General features: G+C 38.7%; 2 gene segments (V, D, J or C); both read right to left on the bottom strand.

Moving 5' to 3' along the window:
- Positions 1-5,869: 5,869 nt before the first annotated feature.
- Positions 5,870-6,470, bottom strand: LOC111139507. The segment is given in 2 exon segments: positions 5,870-6,270; positions 6,419-6,470. Coding segments are annotated over 2 exon segments (453 nt in total).
- Positions 6,471-10,430: 3,960 nt separating this feature from the next.
- Positions 10,431-11,064, bottom strand: LOC111139497. The segment is given in 2 exon segments: positions 10,431-10,825; positions 11,013-11,064. Coding segments are annotated over 2 exon segments (447 nt in total).
- Positions 11,065-16,927: the final 5,863 nt, after the last annotated feature.

The following is a 16,927-nucleotide window of genomic DNA, read 5'->3' as shown; positions in this document are numbered from 1 at the left end:
AACATGAAGAAATGTTGGAGTGACAGAAAAATGATCAGTGGAAGCCCACATTTCACACAGGAAATGTGACTGTGGTAGGAAGCTGCACCCCCTGGTGGACAGGGACTAAAATGCATGCAAGTTGGCCAGAATCCTAGGTCCAGAATCCCAAGTCAGACATCTGTTTCAACCCTGACTTGATGAGGCACATGTCAGTCTTCAGGTGGCCCTGGGAAGTCTGAACAACAGCAAACCTGACTTCTCAGGTCTATTTTGTTCTTAAGACACTGACTGATATGGAAGTTCTTTAACATAGCATCCTAGGGCATTTCTGTAACAGGGAGGGTAATAAACTTCTTAAAGCATCTTACTACAGTTCTTCATATTCTCATGTGTCTATGTGGACCTGCCCAAAACACACTGACTGGCAGGAAAGGGATTGAGCTTGAACACAGAGAAAGGAATAGTAAGTCAAGTCATTGCTGAGTGGTTCTGTGTTTTTTGGCACTGTGCCCCAATATTTAGAACTGTGACTATCATTTTTTAAGTATTCACTGAATAATTTTTACATTAAACCAAAAAAAGAACAAATGGCTGTTACTTGATATATACCATATTTCTTTGTTTCTAAATTAGCAATTGCTAATATAATACTATTTTTAATAAAGCTTTCAGAAGAAATGCACACTATTTTATAGGCAAGCATTTATTAATCAAGTATTCCTGACTTTCAGAATTATTAAAAGGTAAAAAACAGGAATTCTAGACAAAAGAAACACCATACATGTAGTTGTCAATGATCTGAGACTGAATGATCTGAGATTCTTATATTGTCACTGTTTTAGTGACTCCAACATAAGGTGACTAGTGCATGTGAATCAAGCAACAAATACTCATGGTATACTCTTAGCAGGCTTTAGCTCAAAGATGCTTATTATCATCCATATGTCACATTTGGTTGCTGAACATTAATCAAATAATTTTTTGCACAAGGTAAGAAATCAGGATTATCAGCATAAAGTTCTGGAGAAGGACACATCTTCTATAAAGCCCTGTAACAGTTATCTCTAGACACATACAGAAACAGTTCAGGCTATTTCCTGGAGGCATCTCTGCACAGATTTAATGAGTCCGATCCAGCATGGGAACACTTACCCAGATGGAGAGTGAAGTAAGAAATTCAGTCCTGGGTACTATTTGGGTTCATGTATCCTTTCCCTCCACCTTCCAAATCACATTGTCAGAACCTGCCTCAAAGTTATACTAGAAAGGAATTTGGGACAAGCCACTACAAAATTCTATTCAGATATGCAGGGACATGCTAAATAGGTTGGGATGATGCTGGTTCAAAATAAACATTGTAGCTCATGATGCAGAAAGTCATTATCTAGAATTTAAAAGAAAACATTTCAGGCCAATGAAATCCTACAGGAGAAATATTTTCCATTTCGTGTCACACAAGAAGACTTGCACATTTAGGGAAGATAGTACTTGGTAAATTTAGATATTTAATGGCTTTATTTATACATAATTTGTATAACAATGAACTACCAAATTAAAGTGAACAATTCTTTTTTTTAAAGGAAGACTTTTATTTTTATTTTTTAAAAGATTTTTATTTATTTATTTGACAGAGACACAGTGAGAGAGGAAACACAAGCAGGGGGTGCTGCAGAGGGAGAGGGAGAAGCAGGCTTCCCACCTAGCAGGGAGCCAGATGCAGGGCTCCATCCCAGGACCCTGGGATCATGACCAGAGCTGAAGGCAGATGCTTAATGACTGAGCCACCCAGGCTCCCCATAAAGTGAACAATTCTATAAGATTTGACATATATATTTATCTGTGAAGCTATCACCACAATGGAGATAATGAACATATGCATTACCCCAAAAGTTTCCTCATGTCTCTTTGTAATCCTCTCAACCTTCTCCTACCCCCATTTCCAGGCAACACTTCTGTCACGAATTAGTTTGGGTATTTTATAATTTTATTAGATGAGATCATATGTGTTCTTTCGTCTGACTTCTTCTCAACCTAATTATTTTAAAAATTCTCACTGATCATAATTATCAGGACTTTTTTTTTTTTTCTGTGTGGTGTCGCATCATGTGCCTACAAAATAATTTGCCTATTCCCCTCTTGCTAACCATATTGGTTAGTCCCAGTGGAGCTTTTACAAATAAAATTACTGTGAACATTTGTATATAATATTTTTATAGAACTATGCTTTCCTATCTTTTGGGTCCATATCTGGGAGTAGAATGGCTAGATCATATAGTAGGTACATTTTTGACTTTGTTAAACCAGTTTGTTCTAGTAGCTGTTTTGTATATTCTCTTCCATTTTCTGCTCAGAGAGCCAGTTATGCTGGCTGTTAATAAAGATAATTTCACTTCTTCCTTTCCAAACTCTAGGGCTTTTGTTTCTTTCATGTGCTTTATTGCATCATCTGGAACACTACTTCAGTATTAAATACAGGTGGTGAAAGCCAAAAATCTTCTCTTATTTGTGAAATTAAGGAAAAATCATTTAGGCTTTAACCCTCAAGTATGACATTTGATGTAGGTCTTTTGTTAGCCCTTTTTTAAGGTGAGGAAATTTCCTTCAATTCTATATAATCTAGTGGAAGTTTGAATTAGGAATGGATCTGGATTTTTTTCAAATGCTTTCTCTGTACCTATTGAGATACCCTCCTAAATTGCTCATCTTCTACTTCACAATCTCTTGGATATATTATTAATAAATTGTCACAACAAAATACTAAAGACGATACCACTTCTCATTTTACAAATAATGAAACAAAGTTCAAAAGGATCAAGAAAGTTCACAGCAGAGCTAATGGATTACAACACAGAGCTGGGATAGCAAAAGCCGGTTCCCTGTTTTTGTTACTATAGATGGTTACCAGAGAAAAACTAAAAGAGAGACTAGAGGGTAGCAAAATGATTTCTTCCCAAGTTTTGAAATATTTTTAAGACAGTCTTTTACTGGTACTTTCTTTATACAAATATAATTACTAAAGAAAAATTAAGTAATTGTAAGTTTGGATCTTTACCAAAATAAGAAAGAAAATGTATTATAATGGATGCCCAAACTGCTATTCAGGAGCTGATGACTGGAGAGTGGCTTCATCATTCCATTCAGAGTGGTTATTAGACACCTGATTTAAACAATTCACTGTAGCAAGAGTGACAAACTCTTTCAGAATTTTGTGACTCACCCAAATACTGGAGCTCTATTCATGACTAGTGATCACTCTCTTTCTCTGGTCCTTGAAACTTGCTTTTGAAAACAAAGTCTAGAGCATAGGTGTTCCAGTTAACTACTACAAATGTTTCCCAAAAACTTTTAAATAGAATAACCTTATGATCCAGCTATCCACTTTTGATATATATTCAAAAATGGATAGAATTTGGCTATTTAACAAAAGTATTGAGATGTTAATGAATTCTGATTTCCACCAAAAGGCAAAAACAACCCAAAAGACCATCCACAGATGGTTGTGGATAAACAAAATGTGCATACAGTGGGGTATTATTCAACATTGAAAAGGAAATAAATTCTGTCACATGCCACAACATGGATAAACCCTGAGGACGTTATGTCAAAAAAAGTTTAAGTCACAAAATGACCAATACTACAAAATTCCACCTCTATGAGATACCTAAAGTAGTCAAACTCATGGAAAGAGAGCAGAATGGTAGTTCCCAAGGACTGGAAGGATGGAGTAATGGAGACTTATTGTTGATGAGTACAAATATTCAGTTTTTCAAGACGAAAACAACTCTGGAAATGGATGGTGGTGCTGGTTGAACACAATGTAAATGTGTTTTACCAGTAAATCGTACAATTAAAAATTGTTAAAATGGTAAATTTAATATTAAAATGATAAATTTTTGTAATTAATACATTTTAAGAGATTCTTGTTAAGATTTCATCTTATGTTCATCACGTTCATCACCATTAGTTTATTTTTTTAAATAAAACAAACTGGGGTGGCTCAGTTGGTTAAGCCACTGCTTTCAGCTCCGGTCATGATCCTGGAGTCCCGGCATCAAGTCCCACATTGGGTTCCCAGATCTGCAGGGAGTCTGCTTCTCCCTCTGACCTTCTCCCCTCTCATGTTCTCTCTCACTCTCTCTCAAATAAATAAATAAAATCTTTAAAACAATTAAAAAAATAAAACAAGCCAAGCTGACATGCAAAAACAAAAAAAAAAAAAAAAGGAGAAAAAAGAAAAAGAAAAAGAAAAGAAAAGAAAGAAAGAAAGAAAAGAAACTAAATGTGAGTACAGATGACTCACAGTAAAGTAGCCTAATTAAACTAAATCATTAAGTGGTATAAAATGGCATGAAATAAAACAGAAAAAGGAAAACTGGAGACATTTTTCAGTCTTTCTGATTCTAAAGAAGGCCTGTACCTTAATATATACTCGATAACTATGTACTGAAGAAATTTGATCTGAAAATCTAACAACTCACACACAATATTGCTCATTTTTGAGTCAAATCTTTCTAAACTTTCTTAGCCAATTCTTCTAGCTGAATCTAATTGCACAGTGGCAATTTGTTTATTGTGCAAATTCTAGTCATCAATAAACAATTTCAACACAAATTTCAGGGATAATGATATTGTTGATGCATGATAACTCTTATCTAGAGAGGTATTTTCTCAGAGTGAGTTTTTCCCTTTAAGCCTAAACCTTGCCACTTCCTGTCTGGGATGGCAATTCCCTGCCTTGGACCCTATATCAGGGAGAAGCATCAGCAAGAGCCCTGGGGTTTGAGTACACCTCCCTCCATCATGCCTCTTCCTGTGGGCTCCCTCAGTTTACAGAAATAGACTGCAGAGTTCTCCAGTTATGAATCTGAGTTGACAAGTTGGATGGGTTTTCTTGTCTTCCGGAAATTCAATGAGTAGCAAACTTCTGTAGTGTATTGCTGGTTCTAAGAATCCTGATGAATAAGGTATAGCACCACCCAACTTCTGGGCTGTTTGTACCACAATAAACTATCACTTAGATCACTGGGGTCATATGTGCACTTCAGACTGGCAACCCCCTTCTCATATACTACCTTTGCTGCTTGGGTTTGAGCTACCTTCTGGGAAATATTGGATCCTAAAGGAAAAAACATGGAAGTAGTGGTGTCAGAATAAGTGATTTGGCACAAAGAAATTCTATTTTACACGCTACTATCCCTCTTACCCACAATACCCACAAGACACTGTCCATCTCCCCTGTTTTAGGTTATAGAGAAGGCACATTCCAACAGGGGCTCTCTCTACCTAGCCACATGGAAGCCATGACCAGTTTGAGAAGGTTGGAGAGCAACATGTTTGAGTTCTCCCACTAGATGGAAAATGCCTTATTCTTCAGTTTCAGGATTCAGCACAGTGAGGGGAGCCTGACAGGGTGAGGGAAAGATTGCTGCGTACCTGCTGCTGTGTCTCCAGAACAGGAAACAGGAGTTTCCTGGTGTGGTAAGTGTGTGGGTCATGTCATGGTCCTCTATGCTCCAGCAGAGTCTCACTACCCAAATTCTTCATAGAATGATCACTTTCATATTTGCACCTTAAATATTTCTATGTTTGGCATGTAATGTTTTAGAATTCAAAAAATCATGAATGCTACTTTTGCAACACAATATTATAAGTGCCCATCAATAACAAGGATTGTAATGTTAGTATTAAGGGGTTATTTATAGGAGAGGAGTTTCAAAAGCAATTGTGGAGTTCCTTAATACCTGCATTTCAAAGTAAAACATTACTAATTCTAATCAAGAATCCACTAAAAAATGGTCATCCAACAAAATATTCTAAATCTCTCTAGGTCATCTCCATCCTAATAGTCTTACTAAATTCTTTTAATGTCAAACATATTAGCTTCCACCTACAGACGAACAACAGCACAAAAGCTATCCTTGAAGGTCTGTGTCAGAGGACAGGGGCTGTTCCAGTCCAGGTTTGAGTGCAGGCAGCCGGTGCCTGGGAAGCAATGTGAGCTTGCTGCGCAGAAGTACACAGCTGAGTCTTCAGGCTGGGTGTCTCTGATGTGCAGGGAGAGATGTTTGGCTGTCTTATTCAATGAGAGAGTGAGTCTTTCATCTTCTTTTGTGGTCATGCTTGAAAAAATGTCTATAAGGAGCTGGGGACCTTTTCCAAGTTCTTGCTTATACCAAGGGAGGTAACTTGAAGTACTGTCTGAATAACTGCAGTTGATAACAGAGCTGCTTCCCTCCTGGACACTCAGGGTAGACGGATGCTGCTCCACATTCTCTCCTTGGCTGAAACCTGTGCAGAAAAAAAAAGGTGAGAGAAAGGAGAAGAGATTCCAGGTTATTGTGCTTCAGAATTCTCTTTTCCTACACTAATGGGAGGAAACCTGAGTAAAGCCAGTCTTGACTTCTGAAGAATATCCACTAATATACTCTGAACTCACAGTTCAGCTGCAGCCATGAGAACATGATTAAAGCTCCCATGGATGTCTTCATGGTTCCTCCCAGTTAAGCTCAGGTTCAGAATTGCAGCCTCCAGCCAGCTCAGCACCTTCTCTTATCAGGCTGTCCCTTCTTTCCTCTAACAGAGTACTTTCCCACATTGTGTACCAGCCAATAAGAAAAAGGCTCTGCTTCTGCCATAGTCTAGTCCATCAGATGCACTAAAATAAACCCTCCACGTGTTCTGCATAGCACAGATGCACTGCCGTCTTGTGGTCACATCTCTACTGAACTCATTGGGGAAATGCTCTTCTCTTAGTCTGTGCCTCTGAGGGACTCACATGCATCAAGGTAGCAATCGGTCAAGCAAATTGTTTGTTAGATCAGAGATGAAGTGCACAGGAAGAATGTGGAGATCAAGATTTATATCTCTGCTCACTACTGAGTCACTGTTATTAGTTGGAAAGAGGTAGATGCTTTTGGTATTTATTCAGTGATGGCCCTGTTGTACATGTTAGAAATCAGGAAGGGAGGCACCTGGGTGGCTCAGTGGATTAAGTCTCTGCCTTCTGCTTAGGTCATGATCTCAGGGTCCTGGGATTGAGTCCCACATCGGGCTCTCTGCTCCACACGGGCCTGCTTCCCCTCTCTCTCTGCCTGTCTCTCTGCCTACTTGTGATCTCTCTCATTCTGTCAAATAAATAAATAAAATCTTTAAAAAAATCAGGAAGAAATCATGATTCCATCCCTTAAACAAAGAAAATAGAAGGTCTTCCATTTCTACCAAATGTACCACCCTCAGTTGTCTGTTATGTAGAAAAACTCCTTGTAGAAAGAACATGTAGCACAGAGCCTGGGTGTCTCAGTCACTTAAACAACCAGCTCTTGATTTCAGTTCAGGTCATGATCTCATAGGTCTTGATCTCATGGGTCATGAGTTGGAGCCCCACACCCAGCTCCACACTCAATGCAGAGACTGCTCGAGATTCTCTTCCTCTCCCTCTCTCTGCCCATCCCATCCCACCACTGACTCATGTGGCCCTTGTGTGCACCCTTTCTGTCTGTCAAACAAACAAATCTTAAAAAAAAAAAAAAAAAAAAAAACAGGTAGCCAAAGTTTAGAGTAACAGAGTCAAGATCATCTGATATCTCAAATGTCTCTGATCTCAGACTGTGCTCCTCCTAGCTGGTGTTTCTCATAACCTTGCTATTGGAGAGGATTGAAAGTACTATCTGTCAAAATGTGGAATCTTCCCCCAGTTAAGATGACTGTGACAAAAAGTAAAGGACCAAATCTCAATGATAAGGGAGCATGGGAGAAACTTCCATCAGTTATTCATATTTCAACAACAGGAAACTGTTTGAACCAAGATTGGACAACTTTGCAAGGAGAAATCTGGTATGCTTGAAAAAATCTATTTGAATGCTATGTGTCTTACATTCTGGAAAGCACTGAAAGTAGAGTAGAAATTCTGATGAAACAGCAAGGTACAAACTCAGAAAATATAACTACATGTAAGTTTATTCTTTTTTAATTTTATTTTTTCAGCATTCCAAGATTCATAGTTTATGCACCACACCCAGTTCTCCATACAATACATGCCCTCCTTAATGCCTACCACCAGGCTCACCCATCCCCCAACCCCCTTTCCTTCTAAAACCCTCAGTTTGTTTCTCAGAGTCCACAGTCTTTCATTTCCCCCAATTCACTTTTCCTTTCCTTCTCCTAATGTCCTCCATGTTATTCCTTATGCTCCACAAGTAAGTAAAACCATATGATAATTGACTTTCTCTGCTTGACTTATTTCACTCACTGTAATCTCCTCCGGTCCTGTCCATGTTGATACAAAAGTTGGGTATTCATCCTTTCTGAGGGAGGCATAATACTCCATTGTATATATGAACCATATCTTCTTTATCCATTCGTCTGTTGAAGGGTATCTAGGCTCTTTCCACAGTTTGGTGACTGTGGCCATTGCTGCTATGAACATTGGGGTACATACGGCCCTTCTTTCCCTACATCTGTATCTTTGGGGTTAATGCCCCATAGTGCCATCGCTAGGTCATAGGGTAGCTCCATTTTTAATTTCTTAAGGAATCTCTGCACCGTTTTCCAAAGTGGCTGCACCAACTTGCATTCCCACCAACAGTGTAAGAGGGTTCCTTTTCTCCTCATCTTCTCCAACACTTGTTTCCTGTCCTGTTAATTTTGGCCATTTTAACTGGTGTAAGGTGGTATCTCAATGTGGTTTTGATTTGAATCTCCCTGATGGCTCATGATGATGGTCTTCTTTCTCTTAGTAAAATGCATGTTCATGGCTTCATAGTTCATTTTTTTTTTTTTTTAGCACTGAATCATATCTCATTGTTTTGGATATACCTCCATTATTAATTCATTCACTTATTGAAGAATATGACTTTTACTTCAGAGTTTTGACAATTATGAATAAACTGCTATAAAACATTTGTGTAAAGACTGTGTGCAGACATGAGTTTTCAATCCCTTTGGGTAAATACTCAAGAAGGCCATTGCTGGATCACAGGATAAGAGTATGTTTAGTTGTGTAAGAAACTACCAAACTATTTAATTGAATTGTCCAGGTAAACACTTTCCTTTGTAGTAATTCCTGACAATATTTACTGCACCCTTTATTGCATGTCAAAGCCCCAGCTAGTCCAAAGCAGGCACAGACACCACAGGTGGCCCTGCCAACTGCTCAGCTCACACACAGCCTGCTGTGACCCAGAACCTGAGTCTGCATGTGTTCCTGCCTGTGTCCTGCTGCCCATGTACCTCTCTGCTCAGGTAGTTGTTCCTCCCACTAATGAGACTCACCTATAAAAAAACAAGTATAAAGAAAAAACTAGTATTAATTTCAATACAGTGAGGGCACAGCATTAAACCAAGGGCAGGGTTCCTTGGGAGAGTTGAGGGCTGTGTAACTGCACAGGTCCAATGCTCAAGAAGCTGGCTCTGCTCCCAGCTTCAGGGAGTCTGCCCATTTACCTCCATCTGAATTTTCAGGGGCACAGGCTTTCCTATCAATGCCATTTTCTCAACATAAAAGCCAGTGCAGTCTGGAATGCAAAATTGTTGGAATCTTTCTACATGCAAGTTTCAAGTTGGGTCTGGGTCAGCAGTCTTTGTCTCTGGCTACAATAGAGAAGGGTTCTTTTATAGTAGTCCTGGAAGATTTCTGCACCCTTTCCCAAACTGGGCATGATGTTATAAAATTATGAGTAATAGGTTCCTTTAAAATGCAAAGAAGAACAATGGATTTTCATTGAACAGAATGAAAATGTCCATGAGCTCTTCCCCACAAAGTACTATTTAGAAATGACTTAAAAGGATCATTTTCTCATTGGTATATGGCAGCACAATGTACAAATTCATCAAAAGAAGTCATTTAGATTTTGTGATTCTATAGAGTCTTCTATATCAGGTATTCAGAGGATAGGTCATGTTACCTCAGATTGACTAATTTAGGAATAATATGAGCTCCACCAAGTCACTTATGCTTTATAATCCTCCCTTTATTTGTCCATAAAAGTACCTATTTATAGTGTATTAACTTACTGAAAAAGAAAATAAATGTAATGGTATAAGTAGAGTGCCTGACCTTCAATATAATAGTTTTATTATATTTGTATTTCCAGGAGTGAAAATCTGAATACAGACTTGAAAGAACACTGCACATGTTCTCTTTATTATCCTTTGAAAATGGAAACATCGACAGGTAACTAAAAAATTTAGTAATCTGTATTTGTTGACAAAGTCTACTTTTCAGCCTTTTCCATCAGAGTAATTTACATATAATTTGCATGCTAGCTGCCAAGATATCTGTTTTCCCAGGGTTTTGGATATGGACACCCATATCACTTATTCCAATGGTTCCGTGGTAGAGCTCCTTACCAGCAAAAGGCTTTCTGGGAAGAAAAGGAGGAACAAAACCAAATGAAATAACAGCCCTGATGGGTCTAATTTTGGAGAGAAAAAAGTGCTGTAACATAAATCTAAAAATGTGCAAAGGATGCTGTGGGAGCAAATGCCTGCCCCAGGGAGAGGCCAGGGCTGCAGGCCCAGCTGCAGTTTGGGTGCAGGCTGCAGATCACAGGGGAGCACTGTGCCGCCCCTGCACACAGGTAGGTGGCTGAGTCTTCCAGTTGGGAGGCCCCGATGTGGAGGGTGCTGGACCATTCCTTAGTATTCACTGTGCAGTTTAACCTCCCACTCTGCTTCATCCCTGAAGCTATGTAAAACAGCCGGGTGAGACCGCCGCCCCCGGGATGCTGTCGGAACCACTGCACACTGTTCACAAAGCTAGAAAAATTGCACTTCAGGGTAGAGCTGGCTCCCTCCTGGAGGCTCAGGTCTGAAGGGCTCTGCTCCACATTCATCCCTCTCACCACTGTGTGGAAAGAAAAGATCATACACAAATGACATGACTAGGGAATCACCAGTGCCATTTTCAAAGCTGCAAAATATCCCGGGAAACACCCCTGAGGATGTAGTACCCTTAGGAGCACATGTCAGCTTCACCAACCATGGTGGGCTGTGGACCACTCCCCAGCCCCCATCTGGAATGCCCCACTTACAGTAAACCTGGAGCCACAGAGGCCCCAGCAGAGCTCCCCAGTGTGTCTCCATTCTTCGTTGTCTAGTTGCTGAATTACCAAGACCCTGAGTCTGCAGAGATTACAGTAGAGTTGTTTTCAGAGAAATTGTATTCTTACAACCAATCAGTTCCACCAGAATCACTGAGCACCAATCACACCTCAACCCTGTCATTCAGGGAACTCCAGACTGCACCCACAGTGGCCCAGTGACACTCAGAGCAATCTTTCTCAAACTTGTGATTGCCAACAGTGTAGGCAGGTAGAGGCAATATTTCCAATATGGAAAGATATAAGGGTTCTTCTTCTTCTTCTTCTTCTTTTTTCTTAAAACACATTATGGAATAAATCTGTGGGTTAGCGTGTGAGGAAAGCTGAACGATCTTTCTAGAAGAGTCAGTGTCCCACTGGGGTTTACAAAGAAACTTGACGAATCTTAGGGAAGAGTAACTCCAGTCCCCAGATTGCATAGTGTGACAATGAGAATTCATTTATATAAAAATACTGACAAAGGAAAAGTATCTGATAGCATGTATTGTGTATTACAGAAATAACTACAATTTCTTGAAATCAGGAGAGTTCTAGAAACCAAGACAGACAGTCACCATCTGCATTAAAAATGTTTTCAAAGAGAATTTGGTTGGTGAAAAATACAGGTCTGCATAACGTCTCCTCTGATTTAATTTCCTCCCCACCTTTCCTGTGCAACTTGTGGACACCCTATTCACCCACACAGCTGAGTCTAGCCAGGCAACACATTTCTGGTCAAGGTCAAAACTGTCTTCTCCCTTTCTTTAACTTTTTGTTTCTTTTTTTTTTTTTTTTTTTCCTTCTTCTGCTCATTTTTGCTCCTTCCACAATCAGCCAAGATGTATGAAGAGGTAGGACATCTGGGGTTTTGAAATAATTTCTAGGTCAGTGGGTTTGGGGGTTTTATTCATAACAATTGACAACAGGTAATGGAAAGTTTTCTGTTGAGTTTCCACCGTCACAATGCCCAGAAATATTCCTATCCTGGTACCTGTGAAGAATTATCTGCTTAATGGATTTCTAGAGGCATGGCCTCCAGATGTCTGAAGTTGATATGCAGTGGCAGAACTGGAAACCTTAGATGAACTTTACACCAACCCTGTCCGCACTCTCTCCCAATCTTTGCTATCTATAATTGGACTGGTTCACGTGATTTCGGTTCTCTCTGTAACCGTTCAACTTTGGACCATCAGAAAGTCTTTGTTTCTGGTAAAGCTTAGAGTGCCCCCTAGAGGACCGAAGTGGTCAGCAAAGACACTTCAGACCAAGCAACTCAACAGTCAGAACGCCCAGCCCTTTACATTACAAGCTTCCTGATGAATGAAATTCAGATGGTCAGAAAAGAAGATAACTGTTTAGATTGAATGGAGATTACAAGTGAATCAAATCCTACTTTTAAAATGGAATTGCATGGAAATTGATATCAGAAAATAATTTGGTTAATCCCATCTTGTGCTATTTATTTCATTTCTTCATTTAGTTCAAAAGAAATCAGTATTTCTTGAGCTTTTAGTTTCAGTGGGTTAATTTCCTAGATGTTCAGAATATATAAAAGTGTAATGGAATATTATTCAGCCATAAAAAATGAAATCTTGCCATTTGCTATGACATGCTAGGAGCTAGAGAGTATAATGGTAAGGGAAAAGGTCAATCAGAAAAAGACAAATGCCATATGATGTCACTCATGTGGAATTTAAAAAACAAACCTAACAAGCAAAGGGAAGAAAAAATAAGACAGAAAGAGGTAAATCAAGAAACAAACACTTAAAGAGACTATACTGATGGTTACCAGAAAGGAGCCGTGGAGGATGGGTTAAATAGCTGAGAGGATGAAGCAATGCCCTTGTCCTGATGAGCACTGGGTGTTCTGTGGAAGTGTTGAATCACCATATTGTACACCTGAAACTAACATAACACTGTATATTAACTAGCTGGAATTCAAATAAAAATTATAAATAAATAAATAAATAAATGAAATGTTTAAAAGAATATGTAAAAGTGGAAAACACCCAAGTTTACCATCTACAGGGGAAGACAAAAATACACATAATTATAATAGTGTCAAAGAGTAGGACCCTAAGAGGAGTGAAAACTAAAAACTGTGAGACACCAGGAAGGAGAAATGTTTATACTTTGGGTGGATGGACAAAATCTTTTGGTGAAAAGAGCAAAAGAGAATATGCCTAATCCTTGATGAAGGCTTCTATGAATTTTAAATAATTTTAACAATAGGAGGAATTTGTGTATATATGAATTATTTTTTAAAATATTTTATTTATTTACTTGACACAGAGAGAGAGAACAAGCAGGGGGAGCAGCAGGCAGAGGGAGAGGGAGAAGAAAATTCCCCATGAACATGGGGCTCAATCTCAGGATCCTTGGATCTTGACATGAGCCAAAGACAGATGCTTAACTTACTAAATCACCCAGGTGCCTCTAATATATGAATCATTAAAACTATTATTGCCTATAGTCTAAAATCTCTTTTGACTATCACTCCCAATTCTGACCCCTTTGTCCCTTATTACCCTAATTCTTTCTTTATTGTGACAATTTGGAGTTGATGTCTCCAGGTGTTTTGTTTGATTTCGATCACCAGGAAGTGGGCAGTATTTTATTTAAATTTTGTTATAATACAAATACACATTTTGGGTATACCTTTCTGTAACTTGCTTTATAAATGCAATAGCAAATCTTATAGTATACTAACCCATATACATCCCTTGTTCCATTATATTTCATATTGTGGATGTACTTCCATTTATACATCCCTTACTGAGTAATAGTTAAGATGATTTTTTAAATTTATGAAATATTATCCTACAAAAAATGTTATAAGCATTCGTCACATTGTGCACATGTTTTTCTAGGACAGAAACTAGAAGAACTGAAGGAACAAGCCATAGGCCTACTAGGTGAAAATTACTCAAAGCACAGGAAAGCCAGGGACAAAAAGTGTGAGGAAGAATGGAGAGAACTCATGTTCTGATTATTGTGTTTGATTTATTTTCTATTATTTTTCTTATTTTATGAAGAATTTTTAAAAGATTTTATTGTTTTTTTGCAGAAAGACAGAGAGAGAGTGTGTGTGTATACAAGCAGGGGAAGCAGCAGAGGGAGAAGGAAAAGCAGCCTCTCTGCTGAGCAAGAACCCTGATGTAGGGCTTGATTCCAGGACCCAGGGATCATGACCTGAACTGAAGGCAGACACTTAACTGACTGAGCCACCCAGGCACCCCTATTATTTTTCTTAATGTGCATTGCAACTTTAGTTTATCAGCTCATTTGACACTGTTTCTGAAATTACTGTCCTGATAGGTACGTAATATAGTGTTTGCTCCAGCTAGACACTGAGGTTTTCTAAATATAGTAAAACAACAAGAGAAAAAGCACACCAAGAGAAAGAAGTGGTATATACAAGGAAAAAATGTTACAGAATAAAATTAGACATAGAGAAAATATAAACACTTGCACAATCACAACCACACAATTTAAGGGTATTTGTCATTAAAACAGTAAGAAAATTCTCCAGTGCAACAGAGGGCAGTCTAGAAAAGAAGGAAACAAAAGCATATGGAGCAAAACCAAAATATTAGAAATTATTTCAAATATATCTGTTATCAAAACATACTAAAAAAGAAATTATTGGATTGAAGCAAAATTTTAAAATCTTGCTATGTATTGATTTAGAGACAAACTTAAAAGAAAACAGCCAAGAAATGTGAGCAGATAGGATGGGATTTTCCTGCTGCCTCTCTGTGCAAAGACCAAAGCCTCCTCTTCACCTGCTAACCCCACCACACCCACCAGAGAGATCCCAAGGAATGTCAATTCTGTGGAAGAAACAGTCAAAGTTGGGAGAACACCTAGTTAGCAAAGTAAGGTAATACCTGCAAAGAACTAAGAAAGAAAAGACAGACATTAAAACATTTAATATTTCTTGATTGGATTATTTGTTCTTTGGGTGTTGAGTTTGCTAAGTTCTTTATAGATTTTGGACACTAGCCCTTTATCTGATATGTCGTTTGCAAATATCTTCTCCCATTCTGTCAGTTGTCTTTTGGTTTTGTTAACTGTTTCCTTTGCTGTGCAAAAGCTTTTGATCTTGATAAAATCCCAATAGTTCATGTTTGCCCTTGCTTCCCCTGCCTTTGGCAATGTTCCTAGGAAGATGTTGCTGCGGCTGAGATCGAAGAGGTTGCTGCCTGTGTTCTCCTCAAGGATTTTGATGGATTCCTTTCTCACATTGAGGTCCTTCATCCATTTTGAGTCTATTTTCGTGTGTGGTGTAAGGAAATGATCCAATTTCATTTTTCTGCATGTGGCTGTCCAATTTTCCCAACACCATTTATTGAAGAGGCTGTCTTTTTTCCACTGGACATTCTTGCCTGCTTTGTCAAAAATTAGTTGACCATAGAGTTGAGGGTCTGTTTCTGGGCTCTCTATTCTGTTCCATTGATCTATGTGTCTGTTTTTGTGCCAGTACCATGCTGTCTTGATGATGACAGCTTTGTAATAGAGCTTGAAGTCCGGGATTGTGATGCCACCAACTTTGGCTTTCTTTTTCAATATTGCTTTGGCTATTCGAGGTCTTTTCTGGTTCCATATAAATTTTAGGATTTGTTCCATTTCTTTGAAAAAAAAAAACAAAAACAAATAATCCAATCAAGAAATGGGCAGAGGACATGAACAGACATTTCTGCAAAGAAGACATCCAGATGGCCAACAGACACATGAAAAAGTGCTCCATATCACTCGGCATCAGGGAAATACAAATCAAAACCACAATGAGATATCACCTCACACCAGTCAGAATGGCTAAAATTAACAAGTCAGGAAATGACAGATGCTGGTAAGGATGTGGAGAAAGGGGAACCCTCCTACACTGTTGGTGGGAATGCAAGCTGGTGCAACCACTCTGGAAAACAGCATGGAGGTTCCTCAAAATGTTGAAAATAGAACTACCCTATGACCCAGCAATTGCACTACTGGGTATTTACCCTAAAGATACAAACGTAGTGATCCGAAGGGGCATGTGCACCCAAATGTTTATAGCAGCAATGTCTACAATAGCCAAACTATGGAAAGAACCTAGATGTCCATCAACAGATGAATGGATAAAGAAGATGTGGTATATATACACAATGGAATACTATGCAGCCATCAAAAGAAATGAAATCTTGCCATTTGCGACGACATGGATGGAACTAGAGGGTATCATGCTTAGTGAAATAAGTCAATCAGAGAAAGACAACTATCATATGATCTCCCTGATATGAGGGAGAGGAGATGCAACATGGGGGGTTAAGGGGGTAGGAGAAGAGTAAATGAAACAAGATGGGATTGGGAGGGAGACAAACCATAAGTGACTCTTAATCTCACAAAACAAACTGAGGGTTGATGGAGGGAGGGGGGTTGGGGGGTGGGGTTTTGGACATTGGGGAGGGTATGTGCTATGGTGAGTGCTGTGAAATGTGTGAACCTGGAGATTCACAGACCTGTACCCCTGGGGATAAAAATATATTATATGTTTAAAAAAATAAAATTAATAAAAAAAATTAAAATTAAAAAAAACATTTAATATTAAATAGGAAAGAGAACAGAAAACAGAAAACTGGGAGAAAGGAAATACCAAGAAGAAATTGAGACTTACAGAAAAGGATGAAAGTAAAATTGAGCAAATTTCACATCTTGATAGAGCACAGGATAAAAAGCTCACACTTCTACCCATTCATCAGTGGTCCCCCAAATATCAATTCTTTCACAACTGGGAATGCCTTAAGAGCTATTGAAAGCACACATTGCTAATGCCTCTAAAAACCCATTAAGAGAAGTTGAGAAACCATGATCAAAATTGTGTATAATTG

Source organism: Enhydra lutris, unplaced genomic scaffold (assembly GCF_002288905.1).
Source record: "Enhydra lutris kenyoni isolate GAN:26980312 unplaced genomic scaffold, ASM228890v2 scaffoldscaffold4, whole genome shotgun sequence".
Classification (NCBI taxonomy): domain Eukaryota; kingdom Metazoa; phylum Chordata; class Mammalia; order Carnivora; family Mustelidae; genus Enhydra; species Enhydra lutris.
Note: the sequence above shows the minus strand (reverse complement) of the source record. Positions and strands in the feature narration are given on the sequence as shown.